General features: G+C 52.4%; 9 protein-coding genes across 9 annotated transcripts; 5 read left to right on the top strand and 4 right to left on the bottom strand.

Annotated features, from left to right (window-relative positions):
- Nucleotides 1–294: 294 nt before the first annotated feature.
- VE01_03335 (uncharacterized protein) lies at nt 295–2,050 on the bottom strand. The gene is made up of 3 exons (XM_018272830.2): nt 1,592–2,050; nt 953–1,524; nt 295–901 (listed from the first exon to the last, which is right to left on the bottom strand). The coding sequence occupies exons 1-3, from the start codon at nt 1,659–1,661 to the stop codon at nt 575–577; spliced, it is 969 nt and encodes a 322-aa protein (XP_018132488.1). The 5' UTR covers nt 1,662–2,050; the 3' UTR covers nt 295–574.
- A 586-nt stretch (nt 2,051–2,636) lies between these two features.
- On the bottom strand, nt 2,637–5,597 carry VE01_03336 (uncharacterized protein). The gene is made up of 4 exons (XM_059463525.1): nt 4,881–5,597; nt 4,469–4,831; nt 4,155–4,418; nt 2,637–4,085 (listed from the first exon to the last, which is right to left on the bottom strand). The coding sequence occupies exons 1-4, from the start codon at nt 5,315–5,317 to the stop codon at nt 2,678–2,680; spliced, it is 2,472 nt and encodes an 823-aa protein (XP_059319885.1). The 5' UTR covers nt 5,318–5,597; the 3' UTR covers nt 2,637–2,677.
- A 156-nt stretch (nt 5,598–5,753) lies between these two features.
- VE01_03337 (uncharacterized protein) lies at nt 5,754–8,099 on the top strand. Its single transcript, XM_018272832.2, has 5 exons — nt 5,754–6,356; nt 6,410–6,760; nt 6,808–6,970; nt 7,029–7,319; nt 7,373–8,099. Exons 1-5 carry the CDS (start codon nt 6,091–6,093, stop codon nt 7,955–7,957), a joined length of 1,656 nt encoding a protein of 551 aa, XP_018132487.1. The 5' UTR covers nt 5,754–6,090; the 3' UTR covers nt 7,958–8,099.
- Nucleotides 8,100–8,273: 174 nt separating this feature from the next.
- VE01_03338 (uncharacterized protein) lies at nt 8,274–10,196 on the top strand. The gene is made up of 4 exons (XM_018272833.2): nt 8,274–8,444; nt 8,491–8,850; nt 8,922–9,187; nt 9,250–10,196. The coding sequence occupies exons 1-4, from the start codon at nt 8,413–8,415 to the stop codon at nt 10,098–10,100; spliced, it is 1,509 nt and encodes a 502-aa protein (XP_018132489.2). The 5' UTR covers nt 8,274–8,412; the 3' UTR covers nt 10,101–10,196.
- A 933-nt stretch (nt 10,197–11,129) lies between these two features.
- Nucleotides 11,130–11,472, top strand: VE01_03339 (uncharacterized protein; the record flags this gene model as incomplete). Its single annotated transcript, XM_018272834.1, has 2 exons — nt 11,130–11,191; nt 11,241–11,472. The coding sequence occupies 2 exons, from the start codon at nt 11,130–11,132 to the stop codon at nt 11,470–11,472; spliced, it is 294 nt and encodes a 97-aa protein (XP_018132499.1).
- A 1,299-nt stretch (nt 11,473–12,771) lies between these two features.
- VE01_03340 (uncharacterized protein) lies at nt 12,772–14,257 on the top strand. The gene is made up of 4 exons (XM_018272835.2): nt 12,772–13,039; nt 13,281–13,375; nt 13,432–13,609; nt 13,681–14,257. The coding sequence occupies exons 2-4, from the start codon at nt 13,325–13,327 to the stop codon at nt 14,184–14,186; spliced, it is 735 nt and encodes a 244-aa protein (XP_018132568.1). The 5' UTR covers nt 12,772–13,039; nt 13,281–13,324; the 3' UTR covers nt 14,187–14,257.
- A 460-nt stretch (nt 14,258–14,717) lies between these two features.
- Nucleotides 14,718–15,693, bottom strand: LSM6 (U4/U6-U5 snRNP complex subunit lsm6). Its single transcript, XM_018272836.2, has 3 exons — nt 15,463–15,693; nt 15,183–15,296; nt 14,718–15,046 (listed from the first exon to the last, which is right to left on the bottom strand). Exons 1-3 carry the CDS (start codon nt 15,575–15,577, stop codon nt 15,024–15,026), a joined length of 252 nt encoding a protein of 83 aa, XP_018132548.1. The 5' UTR covers nt 15,578–15,693; the 3' UTR covers nt 14,718–15,023.
- Nucleotides 15,694–15,781: 88 nt separating this feature from the next.
- Nucleotides 15,782–17,795, top strand: VE01_03342 (uncharacterized protein). Its single transcript, XM_018272837.2, has 3 exons — nt 15,782–15,787; nt 15,825–16,377; nt 16,428–17,795. The coding sequence occupies exons 2-3, from the start codon at nt 15,998–16,000 to the stop codon at nt 17,476–17,478; spliced, it is 1,431 nt and encodes a 476-aa protein (XP_018132547.1). The 5' UTR covers nt 15,782–15,787; nt 15,825–15,997; the 3' UTR covers nt 17,479–17,795.
- On the bottom strand, nt 17,630–21,857 carry VE01_03343 (uncharacterized protein). The gene is made up of 3 exons (XM_018272838.2): nt 20,866–21,857; nt 20,170–20,629; nt 17,630–20,116 (listed from the first exon to the last, which is right to left on the bottom strand). The coding sequence occupies exons 1-3, from the start codon at nt 21,096–21,098 to the stop codon at nt 18,083–18,085; spliced, it is 2,727 nt and encodes a 908-aa protein (XP_018132566.1). The 5' UTR covers nt 21,099–21,857; the 3' UTR covers nt 17,630–18,082.
- Nucleotides 21,858–23,825: the final 1,968 nt, after the last annotated feature.

Genomic DNA, 23,825 nt, shown 5'->3' on the forward strand with positions numbered 1-23,825 from the left:
AATTAGCTACTTTCGTATACTGTGTGTTCAGCCTAGACTCCTTTGCCTGGGACGTGAGTAGCTTGTACTTTCTCTATCCCCGCCCGCCCTGTCACCACTTTCTCTATGGTTCATTATACTCGCGCCGCCCAAGAGAGAGTAGAGAGGAGCTGTATATAACAACAGTGATTCCGGCAACTACAATTTAATCAGAGGCAGGCGGTCACTCACAGCTACGATCAGCAAGCTAGCTAGCTAGCTACTAATATAGGGAACTGAAGAGATAAGCTCTGTCAGTCTAAACATTTCATATTTATCCCCAGCCAAGCCAGCCCGTCCCTCTTTCAACCCTCAGGACAGCACCAGTTTGCGTATCCCTCTCCTGCTCCTGCCCCACCCCCCACCAAGCGTACTCGCCCAATCTAAACACCAGCACTAACTAAACCACTTCCTTCCCTACTATCCTACTATGCTATCTCAATACGTCCGACCATTCAAGAACTGATATCTTCCCCTTTTAGGAACATATACTTCTCCATCCCCGCCGGGCCCGCCATCACTCTATCTCTATGGCTCATCGTATGCGTATTCCCCTCTAACCCAGCCGGTCCGGCAAACACGCTGAATTGTCCCCCACACTCCCGGCTGCTATGTGGGTTATGGGCGGGAGGGCGACGATGGGAGAGGGAGTGAGGCCGGTGATACGGGAGCGGGGGAGGCGGCGACCGAGTTGGGATTGTTCGGGTGTGCCCCAGGAGAAGACGCGGCCTGTTGTGGCGAGGGCGAGGATGTGGTTGTTTCCTGCGGCGAGAGAGATGATGGGGGGGAGGGAGGGGATGGGGAGGGGAGTGCGCTGGCATCTGTTTGAGGGGTTTGGGGATTTGGCGGTGGCGGCGGTGAAGCCGCGGATGCCGTCGTTGGCCTGGGGGGTGTTGGTTTAGGGGGTTAGAAAGGGGAGGGGAGGGGGACGTACGCGGAAGGTGCCCCAGCCGTAGACGGCGCCGGTGCTTGTTAATGCGAAACTCGCACTGTCGAGCGCGACGACCTGGACAAACTCCCCAGAGACGTTGCCGAATGCATCGCGTGCTATAGCAGTCGGCGTGCTCTCCTTGGGATTCAGATCCCTCTCATCCTCGGAATCTTCCCCATCGGACCCCTCATTAACATCCCTCGTCGGCGCCTCCCATGTCGTGTCCCGCCCGAGCGCGCCATCATCGTTAACTCCCCAAGTCAGGATCTTCTGATCATGCGTGAGAGCTACGCAGTGCATCCCCCCCGCGGCGATCTGGACGATTCCGACGGTAGCGGCGGGGAGGAGGGGGTTAAGGCGGGGCCGGGTGACGGAGGTGGGTTTGTTGCCGTTGATGGGGGTGGGGTCGAGTCCGAGCTCGCCGGACTCGCCGTCGCCGAAGACGTAGATGTGGAGTTTTGTTGTTGGGGGGGTGTTGAGGGGGGTGGGTTTGAGTTTTTTGGTGGGTTGGGAGTGTGAGCGGGGGATGGGACGTCTCTTTTTTGGTGTGGGGTTCGAGGCCGTGGGTTTTGGAGCTTTGGAGATGTTAGTATTCGCGCGAGCATTTGGATTACAAGATGCGTTGTAAATATTAGTATATACCTGAATCTGCGTCCTTCTCGACCGGCGCCTTTGGCGGTGGCAGTCTTCTCGTGGATTTCGTCCTAGCCATTTCTGATATACGACCAGGACGCGACGTGACCGTGACGGGGTGCTATAATTGACGATTCTCAAAGGGCATCTCAGTAACTGCGTAAAATATATAGCGCTCGAGAGATTGAGATAAATTAGTTGAAGCTATGAAGAAGACAATGGCGCGAGTAAAGTCGAGTATCTCCCTTTGTTCATCAATTTCCACTTGGCGCGCGTCTGCCTGATCGACGACAGCCTGGTCGACCTCTGCCTGTTGGACGACTGCTTTGTTGGACGTGAGATTACAAGTCCAACCGCTGTAAAGCAACTGCGTCCATGCCTTAAAATGGTCTGTCGAGCTTGGGTTGAAACGTTGCTTGCCCAATTAGCCTCTCAATTGCGTTATTCCGCATCATGCAGTTCGTCGCATTGATCTGAGGTTGCAGGACAAAACAAAGAAACGGCCGGCTTCTCGACCAGCAAAAACAAAAAATGGTGGCGCCTTGCGCTACGACTGAACCATCCAACAAGGATACCTATCTATCCCATTTTTAGAGAGTTCTTCACAATGGCCCAGGTGGAGTTCCTTCTGCAGCACTAGAGAACAAGGAAGAACAACGGCGACTCCATGAACCGCGGACAAAAAGAAAAAGATTCATCGTGGCAAGCAATTAGCATCTCCACATGCTGGCGACGGGTTGTTTACTTATACAACTCGTGTCCATAGAAACGCCTTATCTGGGTCGTCAGAAATATAATTCAGTCAGCCATTAGCTCTCTAAATCCAAAAATGCGCATGCCACATCTGACAGTCGCCTGTTTCAAGCTCTGCTATATTACTCCTAACTTTGTCGGTTTTAAGGCGACTCAACCCGAAAACCAACAATTTTTAGTTCGTCTAATAGATCATTAGCTACATTATAAAACTCTTCCGAATTTATATACAAATCTATTATACTTATTTTAGTTCTTTAGAACAGTAAGTAGGTCACTGTTCCGAGCAAACTAACTTATACTCTAAAATAAGAGATCGAAATTCTAGAATTACAAACACCATCAAGCCAGAATCTCTACCTTCCAAGAATCACCCGCATCAGCATCATTTCCACCTCTCTTTAACTCAACTTCAATAAGCCAGCATGCCTCTGAAAGTTCTGTACGCCTCGCTTCAACCTCGCGTCCATCAACATTGACCTTTAATCCAGCCGAACTGACTACAAACGCCACAACACCTTCGTATAGTATGTCCACCGTCAACCTCCCCTCTCCATAAATAACGTGTTCCGCAGCAGCTAGGCCAGAATATTTATCAAGCAAGCTTAGAAATGCGATCTTCGGGCCGTTTTTTGACAATGTGTGATTAGGAACAATTCGAAGAACCTCATGGGCCTCAGGTTGGAGGGCTAATGTTGCAACAAGACTAGACTCAAAACTCTCTTTCGACTTATTACTGTCGTTAATGTCGCAGGATAGAGAGACTGGGACACATTGGCGTGCGTTGGCAAACCACACCATATATTCGCCCCCACTCTTGGGTGATAGCTCAAGCGCCTGTCTGATATCTGTCTCGGAAATTATATCAAGACTACAGTCCTTAATACAGCCATGGCTCCAGGCTACGATCACAGCGGAGTGCAGAAGCGGAAAGCAAGTTGATGCTTTTATCGTGGGGCGGGTCTCACATTCCGCGTTTTTGCCGGTCTCCCACAGTCGATTGGCAAGAGGACGAAGAGGATGCTTCGCTCGAATGGTCTTCATTGCGCCCGACTTGGACACACCGACCAGTCTATTGATGACTTCGAGGTTATGCTTTCCTAGGTGGTCGGAGAGGATGATGGGACCGGGGAAGAATGCCCGCAATACAGCATGATACTCGGGCCACTGCTTGCCTGTCATGAACATGTCTGCATCAAGTATGAGACACGTATTTGAGAGGACAAGAGAGTTGTAGACGTTGTACAAAATGTGTTGCGCATGTGTGTACGTAGGTAGACCAAAGTCATTCGTGTTGCGGAACATGATGCGTTGGCCTTGAGTGGCGAGTCCGGTTGCTATGTCCCCAACGAACATGCGCTCAGAGTGAGACATGCAATGGATGACTTTCCCGGGACCAAAGACTTCATTTGCTGCTGCGAACATGCCGTTCCACATGGCGTGCGCCGCTTCTGCACCATGTCGTCCTTCGAGAAGGGAAATCGAAGCTTGGTTGTCGACCTTTACGAATGTAATGCCGGCTGTGGCGCAGGTTCTGAAATAGTCCTTCCAGAAGTCGAACGCTCGTGAGGGATGTGGGAGATACCATTCTCGATTGGGGCTATAGCGTTGGGCGACTATCTGAGCGACGGCAGCACTTGAACCATTCTGGATCTTTGGGACTCGGGAGGCGCTTATTCTGTAAGGGCTCATATCATACTTTGGTACTAATGGAGACGACGGTACTGTGCCGTTCCAGTATCCTTGTATGCTGTAGCAATAATTAGTATCGGTATAGAAGAATATACCAAGAGCTAGTGTGTAAGGGAAGCCAACTTACGACATCCATACGCCAACATCCTTTACGGTCGGTAGTTTCTTTTTGATGTGACAAACTGTTTCTTTTAAAGAACCTCCCAGGCCCTCGTAGGCACCGAAGCCCCAAAGTCCTTGATTATCCGGACCATCGCTTCCATTGTGTCGAATATCTTGCCAGCCATCATCGATAATGAAGGTGCCGATCGGAAGTTTGTCGTCTGCTATTGATGCGACTAGGTCTTTCATGTTCTGTTTTGTCGGAAGCACAAATTCTCCAAGTGATGACCTGAGTATACCTTAGTGATTATGAACTGCTGAAGTAGAGAAACACCTTACCATGTGCAGAACCCAAGGGCATCAAAGGGGCTGTTATTATTCTCTGTCGTGTCGATCTTTTTGACTGCAGCTCCCATCACCTCTTTTATTGCTAGAGATGTATCTCCAGTCGTACTCAGGTAAGAAATCACTTCTCCAGAAGCCCTGCAGGTATCGCCATTCGCTCGTCGAGCCCTAATATATGCCCCAGGTTGCTCTCCTTGCCGTGCAGCAGAGATGTGCAGTAAGACGCCATCAGAAGAAACTGGGACAATAAAGAGTACGGTTGAATTGCAGTCTATCTTCCTTAGTAACAGAGCCTGTGTCTGATAGTTGGAAGGCAGTTGAGAAAGGCGCATGAATTGTGGCTCAACCCATGTAGGCCTATTTATATTAGTAAATGTGAAGAATCCTTGAATTGACAGTTAACTACCTTGACCGAATCCAAAGCCAGCCTTCCCATTCATCAAGATCTAACCATGGCAGCCAGCTCGATGACTCAACTTCCACCTCGGATAGTCGGACTTCAGTTTTGAAAGGGCACGAAACTTGGCTTTCCTGAGTCTGGGAGTGTATGGAAATAGAACCATGGTATTCTTTTTTTCCATCTTGTATTGTGGTGTACTCGAGCTTTCGTGAAGATGATGTGATTGGTATCGAGACGTGAAGGGTAGTAAGAGATACACCTCCCCAATTACCCACCGCCGGCCTTACAGCAGATCTAAAGGAATATGACTCTTTGGTTTGAAGGTCTTCGGCAGCAAAGATAATATCATTTTGAATTTCCGCTCTAATGGTGACATAGACTTGATAGAAAGCTGCGTTCGGAGTTGTGACGACGGTTTGTCCAGGGGCGGGACTGAACTTCATCTTTGTGACCAACAGCTGGAAATGGATGTCAGGTTTAGAATAATTATTTCCTCATTGTGGCGTGTTCTATGCTAATATACCCCCGTTTCTCGGAATTGCTCTTCCTCTTGCCCTCTTGCCTCCATGATGTGGGCTAGGGGCAAATCACGCATCAACGCCAGCGGAATTGGCGGGATTGACATGCGGACATCTTTTTATACGTCCCTGGAGCATCTCTTGTCCACTCATCGAGCTTTAGCAACATTTCTTAGCTTGAGGCTTTTGAACCCCGCAATGGTCTTGGACGTGTGATGGCAATTCCAGCAATCCCGTCAATTCCGCCAATTGGGGCGGGACATTGCCAAGACAACACCGAGCCAATACCCCGCCAATGTCCCGCCGAATTGGCCAGTCAGAGCAATCCCGCCGCGATCCCCTCCCCAATTCCGCCTGGCACCAATCATGTCGCCCTCTGCAAATCCAATATTTGTTTCCAGTCTGAAAATTGTAGCCGTCTTCTTGCTTTTTTTACGAACGTCTTAACTTCAGTCCCCCTCTACCAACCCGTTAGTTAACTTCAGGGGCATACAGGCAACGTCGAGATTTGCGCCTAGTTCATGTACCCCGCAGTGTTGAGAACCCCACGGGGGGATCACCGACAGCCACCCCAGTATTAAAGACCAGGACATTTCCCTCCCTCCTTAGATTTTTATATCATCAACTTCTTTCATATTCTAAGATTCTGTTACCGTCCTCATTTTGAACATACTATTTCGCACAACAGTGCCTCAAAAATGGCGTCAACGGACGCCAACCAGAAGGAATCGCTGGCGGTCCAGGATTCTAATGTCTCCCATATCGAACGAGGCCTTGAAGAGAAGCTTCAAGGTGCCATCCTCACTGAATATGCCCAAACCGGTATTACTTCTGAACATAAGATGGGTCTCAGAGAAGCGCTCAAAAATTATCCATGGGCTATGTTTTGGTGTCTCATGGTTTCCATGTGCGTCATCATGGAGGGCTATGATACAATTTTGATGGGAAACTTTTATGCGTACCCGTAAGTTTCTAATCTAGAACACAATTCTTCAGCACTTTAATGACAGTTGATAGCGCTTTTGCACTAAAGTATGGGCAGTACGTCCCGGAAACCGGAAACTACCAATTGACTGCAGCGTGGCAGTCTGGGCTGGGTAATTCCAGCGGCGTCGGAGCATTTTTTGGTGCCCTCATTAACGGCTATCTTGTCGATATCTTGGGGATGAAGCGCCTAATTCTGATCTCACTTGTAGTATTGTCTGCATTTATCTCGATCACCGTTTTTGCAAATAATGTCACTACGCTTTGCGTAGGACAGATTCTATGTGGACTACCGTGGGGAGTCTTTGCGACAACAGCACCAGCATATGCTTCGGAGATTCTTCCACTGCCTCTTCGTGTCTACATGACATCTTATACTAATATGTAAGCTTATTTGACCCTTTTAACAACGTTATACTAATATGTTACAGGTGCTTCATCATCGGTCAATTGATTGCTGCTGGTGTTCTTTCTTCCTTTTCATCTCAGAAAACTTGGGAGTGGGCATTTCGAATTCCTTTCGCAGTTCAATGGGCATGGCCTGTGATACTCTTCCCAATCCTGCTCTTTGCTCCTGAATCCCCATGGCATTTGGTATGTTATTACGTTGCCGTCTTGTATCTCTCTTCCAATGACTAACGTCGATTATTAGGTTCGGAAAGGCCGACTCGAAGAGGCTGAGAAAATACTTCGACGACTTCAGAGCAAGTCCTGTTTGGCCGATCCAAAGGAGGCACTTGCTATTATTATACACACCGACAACCTTGAGAAGGAAATCACGGCAGGCACATCATACTTTGATTGCTTTAGAGGCGCAGAGAGACGTCGCACAGAGATTGCTTGTATGTGCTTTGCAGGCCAAATATTTTCGGGTACCCTCTTTGCGTACAACTCAACATACTTCTTCCAACAAATTGGCCTCAATACCGTTGCGACATATAAGGTAACATTGATTGCCACCTTTCTCTCTTCTGACCGCGGTTAACACTCAAACAGATGAACGTCGGAGGTACCGGCATGGCATTGTTTGCGACCCTCTTAAATTGGTTCTTCTTAATGCCACACTTTGGTCGTAGAAAGATCTACATGACTGGAATGGGCGCTCTCACGATAATCCTATTCATCATCGGCTTCCTTCAAATACGTGCAACTGGCACCGGGCCACTTCTTAATGCACAGGCTGCCTTCACGCTTCTATGGACATTCACTTTTCAGTTGTCGATAGGACAACTGGGTTGGGCACTCCCGGCTGAAATTGGATCTACCCGCTTGCGGCAAAAGACTATCGTGCTTGCCCGTAACGCGTACTATCTCTCGGCAGTAGTCTCACGCACGCTGGAAAATTACTTCCTCAATCCGCGGGCGTGGAATCTGCGTGGATACACTGGATTTGTTTGGGGTGGAACCGCTCTGCTTACCTTAATCTGGGCCTTCTTTCGTCTTCCGGAGACTAAGGATAGGACATTTGATGAACTCGACATTCTGTTTGCTAAGAAGATTCCGGCAAGGAAATTCGCCAAAACTGATGTTAACACGTTTAATGAGGATGAGCCTATTACAGCGGCTGCCATCATTGCATGAGACATAGTTGCCACCAACGAGAGCAACTGAAGATCAAGGAAACATGTATGCTAAGAATGCCCTTCTTAGGTAGGGCCATAAAAATGTTAAGCTTTTCATAAAGTAATATAAACAACAATGAGCAGAAAATAGAGTATTTATAGACATTATAGCCGAAGTGAACCAATTTAATGCGCCTTTTAAAGGGACGAATAGTGAGATGATGTCGAAGAATGTACGCTAGAGACAACAGAGTTTAGTACCCGTGCGTGCTAAGCGAAAAAAGTCGATAGCTCCTCGTCTGAAATGCGGGGAGCTCAATTATCTCACTCGCTCACTCACCTCTCTGTAAATCATAACGCAATAAGTTTAACTTCTCCTACACACTCGGAGTGATCCAAATGTCTTAAGCTTCTTAGACATTAGCCGAACTCTGCGTGTTCCATTTTACCGCAAACGATGGTCACAATTGAGCTATGAGGCAGCCTTCAGCCTGTTTGACCTGCCGGTAGGTAGTCTGGTTGGTATAAATATTTCGTGCTTACAATTCACAGAATACGCAGGCGAAGGTGCAGATTTTCAAATGGTCCTAATTCCTCTTGTGAATATTGCGCATCGAAACGGCTGAAATGTACAGGATTTCAGCCAACCTCGGCACCATCTACGGGTGCTTCAATTCGCTCACTAGATGAGGCCTCGGGCGGAGCACATAGCGGTAATGGCGAAATTGTGCAATCAAAATCCGCAGTAGGACTTCCACCGCTGGAAGTATGCTCGGAACTTGTATCTTTGTATTTCGACTATATTCATGACCAGTTTCATTCTCTCTTCCATCGTCCAAGCTTAGAGACAGACCTTGCGAATGGCAAGGTGCCACTAGTAATACTTTATGCCATTATAGGATTGGCCGCAAGGTATGCTATCTTTAGCCTTATTCCTCTTCTGTGCATCAGCCCTCGCAATTAAAGACTAACTACAGTTTGAGGTTCTCAACACATGTACTATTTTCAGAGATAGATCCGAGAATCAGAAGCAAAGTGTACGCTGAAGAGAGTGATCGCCTCCTCAAAGTGGGCGAAATCTCTTTAATAACCATTCAGGCGAGTGTCCTATTAGGTACGATTAGTAATGCCGAAGGCCAGGCAGACAGTGGATCTATATATTATGCTATTGCAGTTCGAATTGCTGCTATCATGGACTTAGCAAATAGGCCTGCTACATGTTGGGTGGAAAAGGAGGTTAATATTCGAGGTATGATCTTATAAGATTTACAGATACTAAAGCGTCAGCTCATACTAAATTTTATTCCATAGTATGGTGGACACTGTACATGACTGATACTTGGTCGTCATACGGTCTCCGACTTCCAAAACAAATGCATCGCATTAACAGTCTCCCCCTTCCAGCCGACGACGAAGCCTTCCTCCAGGCTAGATGCGGCAATGAAATTGCTCCCAATCTCGATACAGAACTAGAAAGTTCACTACTTAGCCAAATGGTCAAACTCCACTTCATCCTCATAGAAGTCAACGATTTCAACTCCTACACCGTCACAAGCCAGATAACGGAAGCAGAGACCGTCACAATGGTCACAAAACTATCACAAAAGCTCGATGACTGGCATACATCTCTTCCTCCCTGTATGCGCGACACGCCGGAGAACCTAAGTCGCTATGCGGCCCAGGGTTTCGGCCGCATGTTCGTCGCCGTCTATCTCGGTTACTACAACTATGGTCAACTCCTCTTCTATCAATTCCTCAACTCTGATCACTACAGCCCATACGTGCAATCCCAACTCTACGCGGCAAAGTGCGAAAGCTACGCCACTCGACTCTGTGAGATCGTGTATGCAGCAAACGCGATCCCTGAGTGCGAGGTGCACTACATGATGGCAGGGCATGTGCTGGCAATTGCGTCAACCGTGCAGATCCATACGCTGCTGTTTGCCGATAACGAGGAAAAGATCAAAGCCGCGAAGTACAGATTGGAGCGAAACTTTGAGATTCTGATGAGGCTAAAGAGGTTTTGGCCGACGTTGGATATTTCGTTTGCTAGGTTCCAGGAGTTTCATAGGGTGTGTCGGGAGTCGATGGAGACGAGCTTTAGGATGGACAGGTGGATGCTTACTTTCTTGTTGGAATTTGGGAAGCCTTTAAACAAGTAGGGTATATCTAAAAGGGGAATTTAAAGGCTTTAAGAAGACGCCTATAGAGCATTGTGGACTATACCGCAATGTTGACTGAAAAACATTCTCTTTATATACCACTTAAAGCCTACGAGACAAGAAACGTCCGGCGCCGCAGTATCCATGCAAACACCACCTTCTCCATTTCGCTCTCCGACACACCCACCATCACGCCTTTCACTCTTACTCTCATCCGCACCACCCTCACCCACCCCTACACCCCTTTGCCGAATCACAACACAAGCCCTACACCCACCAACCTCACACCTCTTCACCTCCCCCCTCTCCACCACCTTAATCCTCATCTGCAACGCCCTCGACATCCTCATCTCCCTGGTCCCATTCGCAGCCGCGAACGCAGCGAGTAGCGTAGCCTCCTCCATTAACGGCGCGATGGGCTGGTCGACTCTAAACACCTCACTGCCGAGGCGGGTGTGCGCTAGCAGGACCTAGGAGCTGCTAGTGCTGGCGGTGCCTGCGGTGGTGTTGGTAGCGCTAGAGACGGAGGGGGCGGGGGTGTCGACTAGAATGCTGTGTGCACGTGCGAGGGTTTGGTTACGGACGTCAGGGTCGATGAGGAGGGCGGCGATGACGGTGTAGGAGGTAGGGATTTCGTCGGTTAGGTAGTCGGAGAGAGTGGCGGGGGTAAAAGTTGCGCCAAGCCACGTCAGCCACACGTCGTCGGCCCCCTGCCGCGCCACGAATGCCCCGCCACGGTGGTAAGGCCGTACGGTTGTGCTGCTCTGTCCGGCTTACGGATGGGTGATGGGCTGAGCCGCAGTGGTACGTACGTACGTATGCTAAGGGGAAGGAGATGCTGCGGATTTGTGGTCGGAGGGGGGAGGGGGATATTGTATAAGTATGGATGGGTTTCCGGTGTGGTGGAAGGGATTATAATCACGATCAGACTTTCATCTATCACACGCAGCCATCCGAACGCATTTATCACTTCATCCACCACCAATCCACCTACAATCTACCAAACCAACCTCATCCCCAACTACAGCAATGGGTCTCCTGACGAAAGCTGCTGTTATCGGCGCCGGGATCTACGCAGTAAAGCACCTCAAGTATGTTGCCCCTCTCCCCACTACCTGTCAACCCACTAACCCCCCACAGAGAGAAGAAGGACAACCAAAAAGCCGGCGCACAGTACGAGCAGCAACAGCAACAGGGTCAGGGGCAGTTCGCGCCGCAGGGACACCAACAACAGCAGTACCAGCAGGGTCATGGACAACAATACCAGCAGAACCAGCAGCAGCAGTATGCTCCGCATGGGGAGAAGGGGGGCCCGCCGTCGTATGTCCAGCATAATGGGGGTTATGGAGCGGAGAAGATGGGGGGGAAGTGAGCTAATAGAGTAGATGGGTGTTTTTGGGTAAATGGTTGATTTGATCAGTGTGTTGGTTGGGGGGGGGGGTTGGATTATATATGGTGTTCTAGGCGTGTGGATTATATGGGATGAACAGATGAATATGACATACCTGTGGTTGTCCAACACGCATGCCCTGTACAGCATGGATTCTCAACTGCCTGTGCTTAACCAACCTTGCAACGAACCTTGATACCTGCCACGATGAAGGAAGTCTAGCCAGCAACGCGCATATCGCGAGATGCACATATTAGCCGCCGAAGTATCACAGCCCAAACTCCAGCTTACGTGCGTATGCACCGCCGTCCCGTCCCATACTACACCTCCAATCCCGTGACGCCACGGCTTCAAAGATCAGCTCAGCCCATCCACAACGCCCACTCTATTTCCATCTGTAACGCGCCAAGTTCACCCACGTCTACCGCCTTACCAAACAACTAGGGCCAAGCGCTCTTTACCGCCGCATTTTCTGCACAGACAGACGTTGTTTGTTGGCGGTCGGTTAGTCATAGACGGGCCATTCGTGGAGTGTTTCTTGTTTGGTTGCTTCGCGCTTGGTGGGAGAGAGAAACGCGTTGATGCGAGGTTGACAACGCGGGTTGGGCTATTTCGAGTGATCGCCCCACACCCCTGTGGAGTACGTCAGCCCAGCCACGACCGGGAAGACGGGCGCTTACCACTACCAACGTCGCTGCCCCTACGTAAATTGTTGGCCCCTGATCCAGCTACCCCTGGATAAAATAGGTGGAGTGGACGGCAAGAGGATGAGATCCTACAGGCTACAAGTCAGAATCTCACGACGCGACAGGGCAGTAATAGACTACAAGATGCTAAAGTAGGAGTAGATCTTAGTGATCTTAGTGTACTAGCCTACTTTATTTCCCGGACCTTGCCAGTCACAGCCGGAATCGCGCGCCTTCCATCCCATCCCTTGTATATCTTATCCGCATATGATAAAACATAGCCGGGGAAGGTGCTCCAATGCTGGGGGGGATCAGCATATTTTGTCAGCCAAGTCTTTTTCATTTCGTTTGTATACTGTGATGTGCAATTTGTTTGTTACATCTTCTCTCAACACTGCACTGCCTCCTTCTTCTCCGCATGCGGATGCATCTTCCCTTCCCGTGGGTGGTGGCACAGCGCGGTGTGGGATGAATGGCAGTGGATCAGGGGCATTCCTTCCTTTCCCCCCAGCCGTCCTTGCATCGGCATTCCGTGCATCATTCCTTCCATTTATACTTAGAAATACACCTAATATTGGAGACCTTGCAGTGAGAACACACGCTGACTGACTGGTGTATTCATGCTGTAACACCTGTATAAGTAGTTGGCCCCACGTATCTTTGTCTTGCCTTGTCTCTCCCCGTCGCCTACCCGCATCCACATCCACATCCACGTCCAACATCACATCCCACATAACTCCCTCTGTATTTCTTCAACCTCACTCTGCTTTCATTCACACCACCACTTCCCACATTCCTGCCCGCCCCGAGATTGGATACCTGTAATATCAATCTATTACCCCGTCGGCCAGTTCATCTACCAGGTACGTTAGTTTGCCCGACTCTGACGCTGTGAGACAGCTGTATCACGCAATCTCGTTCGTTTACACTGCACAACTTCACCTCGAAATTACTTGTCTACGAGGATTCCTCCCTTGCTTCCTCAGCTACATTTCACTTCCCTCTTCTGGCTCTCACAGCCACTTTCCCTCCTCCTTAAAGAGCTCAGAACTTCCTCGTTCCTTGACATTTCAAACACACACGGACTTACACACCTTCCTCTAGAACAGCCTCTATCACTCACCAACACAACCTCACCAACCGCCACCATGCGTTCCACACTCATGCTCGCTGTCGCATCCGCCCTTGTGGCCACCACCGTAAGACACCTCAACCCGTACCCTCCCCAATTGACCCCCAGCTAACCACCCCCCAGGTTGCCTCCGACGCCCCCAAGGTAACCGGCAACCCAACCGACGTGACCTACAAAGCCCAGATCGCCGATGACAACAAGAACGGCGTCTCAGGCTTCGTCGAGATCGCTGCTGGCCCCCAGGGCAACGGCGCAGACATCAAGTACCAATTCAACCTCCCAGCGGAGGGCGGACCTTTCAGTACGTCTCTTCACTTAATCCCCCTTTCCCCGCCCCCCTTTCCACCCCCAGACCAACTAACACGCTCCCAGCCTTCCACATCCACGAAAACCCCGTCAACGCAACCGGCCTCTGCGCCTCCACCGGCGCGCACCTCGACCCCTACAACGCGGGCGAGAAGCCCGCCTGCGACACCACCAACCTCGCCGCCTGCCAAGTCGGCGACCTCTCCGGCAAGATCGGGGACAAGCTGCCCAGCGGCGGCAACACGGGAGAACTCGATGACGCCTTCACCAGTCTCGTTGTCGGCGCCCCGGCGTTTATTGGGAATAGAAGTATTGTTGTGCATGCTTCTGATAAGACGAGGATTGCGTGCGCGAACTTTGAGTTGGTGAACTCGAACGGCGGAGGCGCTGGATCTGGGGGTGGGAGTGCGAGCCCTACTGGTGGTGCTGGGGGTGGTGGGTCGGCTACGAATGGAACTGCTACGCGCCCGAGTGTTACGCCGACGGCTACGCATACTGGTGCTGCTGCCGTGGTGTCGGGTAGTGTCTTGGGATTCTTGGGGGTTTTGGCTGTGGGGGCTGCGCTTTTGTAAGGGGGTGATTGACGGTAATTGGCTGACTGGCTTTGTATCATTTTATAGAGGCAGGAAGGGGTGAAGGGGGGTTTATTCTTGTGTGTGATTGATTTGGGGGTGGGTTTATATCTGCGGATTGTGGGTTGGGGGGCGGACTTAATAAGTGTAAGGGGGCGTATGAAAAAGGGTTGATAGATGGGGGTGAGGATTGCTGATGTGATTATTGGGAGAGTAGGAATTACTTCTGATATGATTTGAGAGTTATTGGGGGATGTGAGGGAGCTTGTGTATGTTATGTGACATGCAGGAGTGTGTGAGGAGTAAGAAGTTGGGCAGTGGTATTTATGAAATGCAGTAGAGATATGATGATGAATACACCGCAGCCGCAGGAAGCCCCTCGCGAGAGAAGTGATGTGCTAAGTAAGGAAAAAGAAAGGGCTGCGCCACGTCACTGCTTGGTGGTGTCTGATGGTTTGTTTGTAAAGGACAGGACAGAAAATGGACGTTGAAATAGCTTTTTTTTGGCTCCTGGTATATCATAGATATCTATGCCCCCGACATATCTGCAATGCGCCCGTCTCGCAGATTGCACCCCCCCATCGCAGAGCGACTAGCCAACAACGTCGGTGCTCCATCGGTGTAGAAACGCATCAATGTGCACCTACGCATGGCAATGCATCGTCGTCACCGTCTTCCCGTATGATTTTTGTTCGTAGTCGTAGAGGGTCTGTAGATGGCAGGTCCCGACGATCTTCTACCCCACTCCCCCTTTACTCATTCTTCCAGTCTCATGTATCCTCCTCTCCTCTCCTCACCTCACTTCCACATAGTACCGCCCAACAGCAGGTCTCGAAATCAGTCGGCGGAGATGTACATCACTAAACCCCGTCAGCTGAGTCCTTACACGCACACACACACTGGCCCCTCTGCACTCCCATATCCCACGTGCATCACACACACCCTCTCTCAGAGAGCATAGAAACGCAAGAGCCGCGAACTAAGAAGCGAACTCACCATTGTTCCCGCGGATAAACGCGTCGCCGTAGCTGCGCCGCCTCGCGCCATCAACGTGCTCGGTGCAGTTCTCGAGGGCGATGTTCATGTATCCGTCGACGGACTGGAGGGAGCCTTTGGGGGGGGTGTCAGTTTCATGGTAGGTAGAATAGAGGGGGAACGGTGAGGGTGGTGTGGGTAGGGTCGCGATAGGAGGATGGGGGGTGGGCTATGGGCTCGGGAACCCGGATGGTGGGAGATGAGAGGGAAGATGGGGATTGATATAACGCAGTACACGCACCTTTATACACGACTCCAGAGTTCAACTTGACAGTAACAGCGCTGTTGATGATCTCGCCCAAGAACCCGCTTGGGTCCTTTCCCTCCCCCTGCTGTGGTGCGCCTCCATTCTCCATCTCTGCTCGTTCTATCGTCTGCGTTCGTGTTATTGGTATGAGCTTCGTTGATATCGTCGTTCAATTGCTAGCAGGAGTCGGTGAGTTGCTGCTATGTTGGCGGTACAGAAGAAAGATCGAACGTCGTCGTCGCATCACTCCGACACTCCTCTGGCGGGGCGAGCTTTCTTAGCGTCGGCTGTTGGCGCAACGCACTGACCGATGCGATCTGCGGCAAGGCTGGCCGCCAACGCCAACCAACAGGCAGGTACCTCTCCACGATATTCCACCAGCGCCCAGGAGCAACGAGCAGGAGGGACGCACAGAGCCGCGGGAATTTATTATACGGACGTACTGCGCGGGTATTTGCATTGCTTTAGGGAATATACTGCGCTTCTATAGTACTAACGGACATACCAAACCAAGGCCCACGCAGCCACAATGTCGACACCCGACCCCGCCTCCTCCCCCCTCGCATCCCCCACCAGCCCCGCGCCAGCACCCGCACCAGCGGCGCGGAAATCGCTGTTCAAGAACCGAAACAGGGGGGGTGCAGCGGCGGCGACGACGACGGATGCGATTGGCTTTTTCTCGCGGGCGAAGGATGTTTTTGCGGAGAATGTGGAGGTGGAGCGGAGGGAGCGGGAGAGGGAGAAAGAAAGGGAAAGGGAGAAGGAATTACAGCGGCAGATGGAAGAGGAGCGGGTGAGGGAACTGGAAAGGGCGAGGAGGGAGAAGAGGGTGAGGGGGGTTGGGAAGGTGGAGAGTGAGGGGGAGGAGGGGGATAGTGAGAATGAGAGGAGGAGGAAGAGGAGCCGGAGGTATGTGGATTCCTACATTGTTCGTCCAAGGCCCGATCTAATAATAACAGTGAGGACAGAAGCAATACACCAGCCGGAGAATCCGGGTACGGCGATGAAGAAGAATCAAGATCGATAGAGAGAGAGGGCAGCACACACTCCACCTACGGCAACTCCGTCGCATCACCAGGCCCAAGTCAACGAACCACACGAAGCCAAGCACACATAATCTCCCTCAGCTCCGACGACGAAGACGACAAACCTGCCCCCTCCCCCCGCCCTGCCTACCACTCCGCCTTCTCCTCCCCGCCACCCAAACCTCACTCTACAAACCACGCACCAATCGCCATCCCCTCCTCCCCCCCCGCCAACCCCCCCTCCGACGACGACGAACTCTACGCCGACCTCATCGCCGCCGCGCGGCGCCAACCAGCCACCACAGCTACCGCCCCCTCCAACGCCCCCGACCCAACCCTCACGATCCTCATCACTTCCCCCCTCCCGAACACCACCCCGCTCCTGATCCGGCGCCGTCTCTCCCAGCGTCTAAAAGACGTGCGTCTAGCGTGGTGCATGAGGCAGCCTCCGCACGCCGGCGCGGCTGGAGCGAGTATTTTCCTTACGTACCGCGGGTTGAGGGTGTGGGATACGAGTACGTGCGGGAGTATGGGGGTGAAGATTAGTCGTGCGGGTGGAGTGCTAGATGATGGCGGAGGAGCGGAGGGAGGAGATGTGCATCTTGAGGCTTGGACGAGAGAAGCGTTTGAGGCGTATAAGGCTGCTGAAGAGACCAAGGCGCGGAATGCGCATCTTGGTCTCGAGAATGAGGATCATGCTGTCAGTGGAGGCCCAGCGGCTGAGGCGGCGCCATCGCAGCCGCAGCCACAGGAGGAGAAGTTGCGGATTATCCTGCGGGCGAAGGATATGCCGGAGGTGAAGTTGAGGGTCAAGGCTACGACGAAGATAGCGGATCTCGTGGCTGCGTTTCGGGCGCAGAGGGAGGCGGAGGTGGGGGTGAGGAGCGTGGAGTTGTGGTTTGATGGGGATAGGATGGAGGAGGATGATTGTGTGGGGGATGCGGATTTGGAGGATTTGAGTGGGGTGGATGTTGTAGTTAGGTAGTGGGTGGGGAAGGGGGAGTTGAGTTGGGTTTGGGTGCTGGGCGTTTGATACCAAGATGATGACTAGGAAGGAAAGAGCGGCCATGGAAGGAACGCTGAGTAATGGGAAAGCAAAAATTTAACAAGGGAAAGAACGATCATCTAGTTTTGTTTACCTCCCTACGTTCCTTCCTAGGATGGGAAACAGATATATGTATTATGGTAACTCAACCCTAGCCAGAGAAAGGCCACCAATATTGATTGTGTGAACCTAATCTCACAACTACCTCACTCAGTCCACCACATCTTAACGCAACAAGAACAGTTTTTATAAAGTACATCAGCATCCATTATTAAGGTACTATAAGGTAATTTACCCTCTGGCCTTCCATCAGCTTATCCATTTGTATGTCATCCCCATCCGCAACATATGCCCATCTCACTAAAGAGTCCACTTCTACCCATATAAAACACAAAACAAAAAAGATCCCCTCAAAGAGATCATAGTTTTCCAGCGCACATCCCACCACCTCCCACCAAAGTATAAAAAACAAGAAGAACGCCCACGCAATGCTCCCCTACCATTCATTCTCTCTGCAAACACCTACATACTCAACAGCTCAGATTTAACTAGTAAATCTAGCCATCTCCCCCACCTCCTCAACAAGAACCCCCTTCTTCTCCCTCTTCATCCGCCAAATACTCTTCTTCTTCTCCTTTTGCCTCTTCATCTCCTCCCACGCGTCTTCCTCGTCCTCATCTCCACCATCCACGGGGCGCACCGTGACATTTGGCCCCTTGCCACCCACAGCAAGGACGCTCATCCGCGGGACGCCGTTCGCGTTCTCCACTGGCATGTGGCTGACGGGTCTGTATCGATCCGGCATACCGACGTTACTCCTCTCGCTCGGCGCAATAGAGGCTGCGTACGGAGCACCCCTCGGGTCGAGCATAGTCATCGGGCGTTGCGTACCGGCGACGCTGCGTGGTCCAGCTGGGAACGCACCACCGAATCCAAGGCTACTACCCATCGTGCTCGTGCGGCCCATACCACCAAGCTGCGGCGCACCTTGTGCCGGCATACCCTGTGGGGGCATCATCATACCCTGCGGCATCATGCCCGGCACCATCTGGACCCCCGGAGGTGCCTGCATAGGCGGCGCGGCCCCAGCCATCATCTGGAAGAACTGGAATTGCATCTCCATGCTCTGCTGCAGCTGAGCCTGCATAGCCGCGATCTGCGCCTGCATCGCGACGGGGTCTTGCGACATCGCACCTGGGGTGCGCGCGCCGCCCGAGTAGCCTAGTCCCATACCAGCTGGCATGGCTGGGTATTCGCCAGCAGGATTAGGGCTTCCGCGTCTCATGGCGCGCGAGCGCTCTTCTGAGGCGATAACGCCTACCAGTCCACCCGGCTGCGCGCGCGGGCCGCCGCCAGTACCACCGTACTGCGAGCCGCTGCCTAGGGCGAGGGACTCGCGGTTGGTCGAGTTAACGAGGCCAGCGCCGAAGTACGGGTCTTGCGGGAGGCGACGGGCGAAAGCAGGGAGGGCGCTGCCGCGCTCACCACCGCCGCCAGTGACGGAGCGGGGAGGTGGGGGGTACGCGCCGCTCATCTGGCTGGCGGCGCGGAGGTTGGGGTTTGAGGCCATGCCGCCGAGTTGGCCTGGGGCGCGGCTGCGGTTGGGGAAGCCGTGGGCGGCGAGGATGGCGAGGGGGATATCTTCGTCCTCCTCTTCGTCGGCGGCGGGGTTGTCGGCGTAGAGCTGGAGGTTAGGTGTGCTTTGGGAGGTGACGGCGGAGGGGCGGGCGCCGGGGTTGGCTGTCTCGCCGGTAATTTTCATCATTTGTTGGCGGTAAACGGTCATGTGTGCCTCTTGCTTGCGGCGCTGCTTGGCCTGCTCCTTGCGGCGCTCCTCTTCATCGTCACCCTCGTCCTCGTATGTGTCGTCTGCGGCATCGTCGTCATCGTCGGCTTTGGCGTCAGGGAACTTTCCCTGGCTGTACCGCTTCTGGCGCTCCTGCTCTTGGCGGTAGCGCTCGAACTGTGCCGTCGTCATAACCTTGTTCTTTGGCGCAGAGGACTGGGGTGTGCTCGGCTTCTCGCCCCATTGAAGGGCGAGGTTGGCGGAGGCGGCAGTCTGTTGGTCGAAGAGGCCATCTTCTTGGGGCTCCATGGCCGGGTAGCGAGCACGGGGGGTGGTGTTATTCGAGCTCGCTGCTGTGGGTTTTGGGGTGTTGGCAACGTTATACGCAGCTACTGCGGATGGGTTGATCCAGCTATCCCTCGCCCTGGGTGTTTCATCCACATTAAGCTGCCTCATCGCATTAATGGACTCCCTCATTAACTTTGCGTCCTCATCCTCTCCATCCCCAATGGCCATCAGCGATTGCCGCCTCACAGCACTGCTCCTCCTTAATCCTACACCTGGTCTGCTTGTGTTATTACTGCCATTCGTGTCATGCTCCGGTACAGGCGGCGGTGTCGCTGATGGTGATGGCCCGGGGCTCGTGCTAAACATGAGCCTCTGCTTCTCTGCCGACTTTTGTTGTCCCCATGGATATGATGATGTATCCCCTGTCAGGGACCGCTCGTTGCTCACATTCCCGAGCGGTTTCCTCGAAACACCAGATTGTCTCGCTGTCGATGTAGATCCCTCCTGTGTCATCGTTAGCCATGCTCCAATTGTCCAGTGTGTGAATGTAAACTTACCGCCGGGCTCACCGACTGCGTCCGCCTATTCTCAGCATCCAGCACCGCGCTCTTGCGGTTCCCAGTTCCCATAAACATGGCTGCGAAGTCACCACCGAGACTAAGCCTATTATCCAGCTTCAGTGAAGCGTTCGCGCTCGAGTAATCACTCCTCGCGCTGTCGGTCAAAGTGCTTGAGCGGGTTGTATCATCCTTTGCCGGCGTGGGCGGTTTCGAGAGGTCCTCCTGGGTGGTGCTTGACGGTGTCGAGCCCGAGGACTTCCGTCCGAAGGAAAAGGCTTTGCCCGTCGATATCAGGGAGAACTTTGATGTGCCCTTCGGTACGGCGGGGAGGGGCGCGTTGTTGTTCTTCCCGTTGGCGGTGGTGTCTTTCGGGTCGGAAGACGCGGATGAGACAGCACTACGCCTCGAGGAATTGTCAGCCGTTGAAACGGTGTTTGAATTAGAGGTCCCGCTGCCGCTTCACAGTTGTCAGCCGCTGACTGGCAGGAGGCGTTTGTGGGTAGGTTGAGGATTGGAAAGGGGAGAATGGAAATAAAGATGATGGGTGGCTGTGCCGCAGGATTTATTTACACCCCTGGAAAATGGATGAGGCTACCCCCGTAGCCAATGCCAAGGTGGGCCTGTCCCCGTATACCCAAAAATAAAAATAAAAATAGCAAAACACATATAGGAGCCGTGGGGACTTGAACATACCGGTTGCTGAACCCTGAGAATAAATTATCATCCCTCTCTGGATCGGTGCTGGGCCTGCCACTGACGTTGCCGCTGCCACCGTTTAGCCTCGGCTTGCCGCCATCGAAGTTAGCGGTGTTGGCACGGTCAAAGACCCTGAAGGTCTGCTGGTTCGGCGGGACGTCGGCGAGAGGCTCATCGAGGACATTGGCGGCCGACTTGCGCCGAGCGAAGGCCTTGGGGAGCTTCGGCATGGGGGTGGTGGGTGGTCGTGGTGGGAAGGGCAGCTAAGCTGCGCTGGGCATGAAGCGAGGTTGGCTGTACGGGAGATATGAGTATGTTTATGTGCTGGGTATGCAGTGTAGAGAAGGAATATGTAAATCTGAGTGTCGCAGTAGATCGGGACGGCGGAGATGTCGTGTTTTTGTGCGACGATTCTTTGATGTGCTGTGCTGTGCTTGTGTGAAGCGCAGTATATCCAAAACCTACACCCGAAGAGATCGGAAGCGTGTGAAGGTTGAAGGTCGTATAGGATGGATATGAGGGCCCGCTAGAAAAGACTGCTAGACGCTGAGACGTGTATAAAGTTCGTAAATGATCGTGTAGAAGGTCGAGAGAGATTCGTGTTGTGTAGAGACAGTTGGATTAGGTGGCAGGAGAGTTCTGTTTTGTTGCCTTTTCTTTTCGGAGATGGAAGGGGAAAGAGATTGGTCGTATGCAGGAAGACTTGTAATATGGACAAGGAAGAAAGCAGAGTAGCAAGGTAACGAGAGTATTAGGTCGTAAAGAAGCAGGAGTTTAACGAAAGAGAGCAAGCAGTACAGGCAAGCAGATTATCGCTGGGGCTGGGAGAAGAGTGGAGGTGGAGGTGAAGTTTCCGGTAGTGTTGCTGTCGGTGGTCGGCGGTGATGGGGGTTTTTTTTTGGGAGGTGGAGTGAGTGAGGTGGAGGAGGAGGTTGGTTGAAGGTTTTTGGTTGCTTGGGGGTCAGTCAGAGAGAGTAAGAGCGTGCCTGTCGTCGTGGGTTGGGATTATTGATTATTTTGCATGAGGTATGGTCAAAAGTACAGTCTGGGCATGTATAGTACATGGAATATAGTATAAATTAGTGGTTGACAGGAAGTCACAATTGTGATGGGGAAGGATAGTCGCGCATCCCTACCAAACAGTCCAACACTATAGGTAAGATAGGTAAGTAAGTACTATACAAATGCAATACAGTACAGTTACAGTAACAGACAGTACACTATTTCACTTCCTCTACCGCCGCCTGACTCTACTCTACTGTTCCTGGTGTGCCAAGTAAAGGGGAAAAGACGGACGGGGAAGGGAATAAGGAACGGGGAGGCGAAAAAGAGAACGGTTATGGACAAAAATATACAAATCCAGACATCATACATACATACGGCTGCAGTTTTCCCCTTATTCCCTGATTCCACTGCTGTCTAAGACGAGATCTGAGATGTTTACAGTGAGCAAGTCCCCTGAAATACCAGCAAATGAACCAGCCTCGCAAATAATCAGGGGCCTGATCGCCATATCTTCGCCGTCACCATCTCAGACCCGTCTGAGACCGTAACTGAGACCGTTGCTGTTGCTGGGCTCATTTGCTAAAGCCGGCCGTCTTTAGTCACCTAAACCGTCAGCAGTTAGCTGTCACTGCCGCCGGGGAGCTGGAGAGCTGGTAGAGAGCTGTCAACCAGACTTGAGGAATGTTGGGTGTCTGAGCTGACCACGACTCATGGGTGGTAATATGTATATATATACACTCATATATATATACTCATACCACGCCGCAGTCATACCACAATCATACCACAGTCATGCGCACACTCATACATAGCATACCTTCCCTCGTACACTCAACTCGTACAGCTCACTCATACTGTACGATGCCCTGTAGCGTGCACGAACAGTATCGTGTACAGAACTGTACAGTACATTCGCGCACACCATCCACCCAAACACCACCACAAAGCCCACGGCCATAACCTCCATAACCTCCATAGTAATAACCCAGTCATCCCCTCCATCCCCTGAAAAGCTGAACAATCCCCCACCCCTCCCAGCACCCCGTCATAGCGCCTCCCTCCCCCCCATAGCGTCCCAATAGCCCCAAACTCTCACGCCACTCTTCCCCCACCCCCCCTAGCGCGCCACTCTTTCATCCCTCGCCGATTACAATAGCGCCGCCCCCCCAGCGCCCGGACGAACCACACCCAGCCACACCAGCGCCCACGTTCTCGTCTCCCACAGCGCCGCTCGGTGGTTCCTGGGGCTAGCCGACCCCTGACGTACTTGTATCGGTCGCGTAGGGTACGGAGATAGCAGCGACGGCGTACGTATAGCGTAGCGTCTGTTTGAACTGGAAGTCCGGCGCGGATAAGTCGATCGGTAGGCGCTAAGCCAGTGCGGAGCTTGTCGCGAGGAGCTAGGGGGGACGTGGGTTGTTTGGTAACGGGGGCTTCTCCGGCGGTGCTTGCTGTGCTGTACCCTTCTGTCGCGACCTGGGCCATCAGTCCGTCTCGTCTGCGACGTCCATCTCCCCAGCGCCGCCCCCTTCACATGCCACCGATCGCCGACGCTTGTACATCATTCTCCATCATTTTCCATTGTACATCCGTGGATACCATCCAACGTCAGCGCCCATCCCCCCCCCATCCATCGCAATCTCCACCTAAGACAAGACATATTTTCCCATTTTCCCTCCCTACCAGTGCCGCGTGCGTGTCTGCATGCAGGTTCTGTTCCCGCGCGGAGCTGTTTTGCCTGTTCTGTTCTGTTCTGCTCTACTCTGTTCGGTTAGGGTAGTAGTAGGTGTTGTTGGTGCTGTGCCGCATCCGGCGAGTCCGGCGCGGGCGGAGAATTTGGGAGGAGCGGGGCGAGGCGGGGCGGGTGTCTAGATGGGGAGGGAGGGGGATCTAGAATGGACTGGCTAGCTGTAGGGGGAAGAGGGATTGGAGGAGGATGGATTAAGAAATGA

The sequence above is a fragment of the Pseudogymnoascus verrucosus genome (assembly GCF_001662655.1).
Source record: "Pseudogymnoascus verrucosus strain UAMH 10579 unplaced genomic scaffold scaffold_10, whole genome shotgun sequence".
Lineage (NCBI taxonomy): Eukaryota > Fungi > Ascomycota > Leotiomycetes > Thelebolales > Thelebolaceae > Pseudogymnoascus > Pseudogymnoascus verrucosus.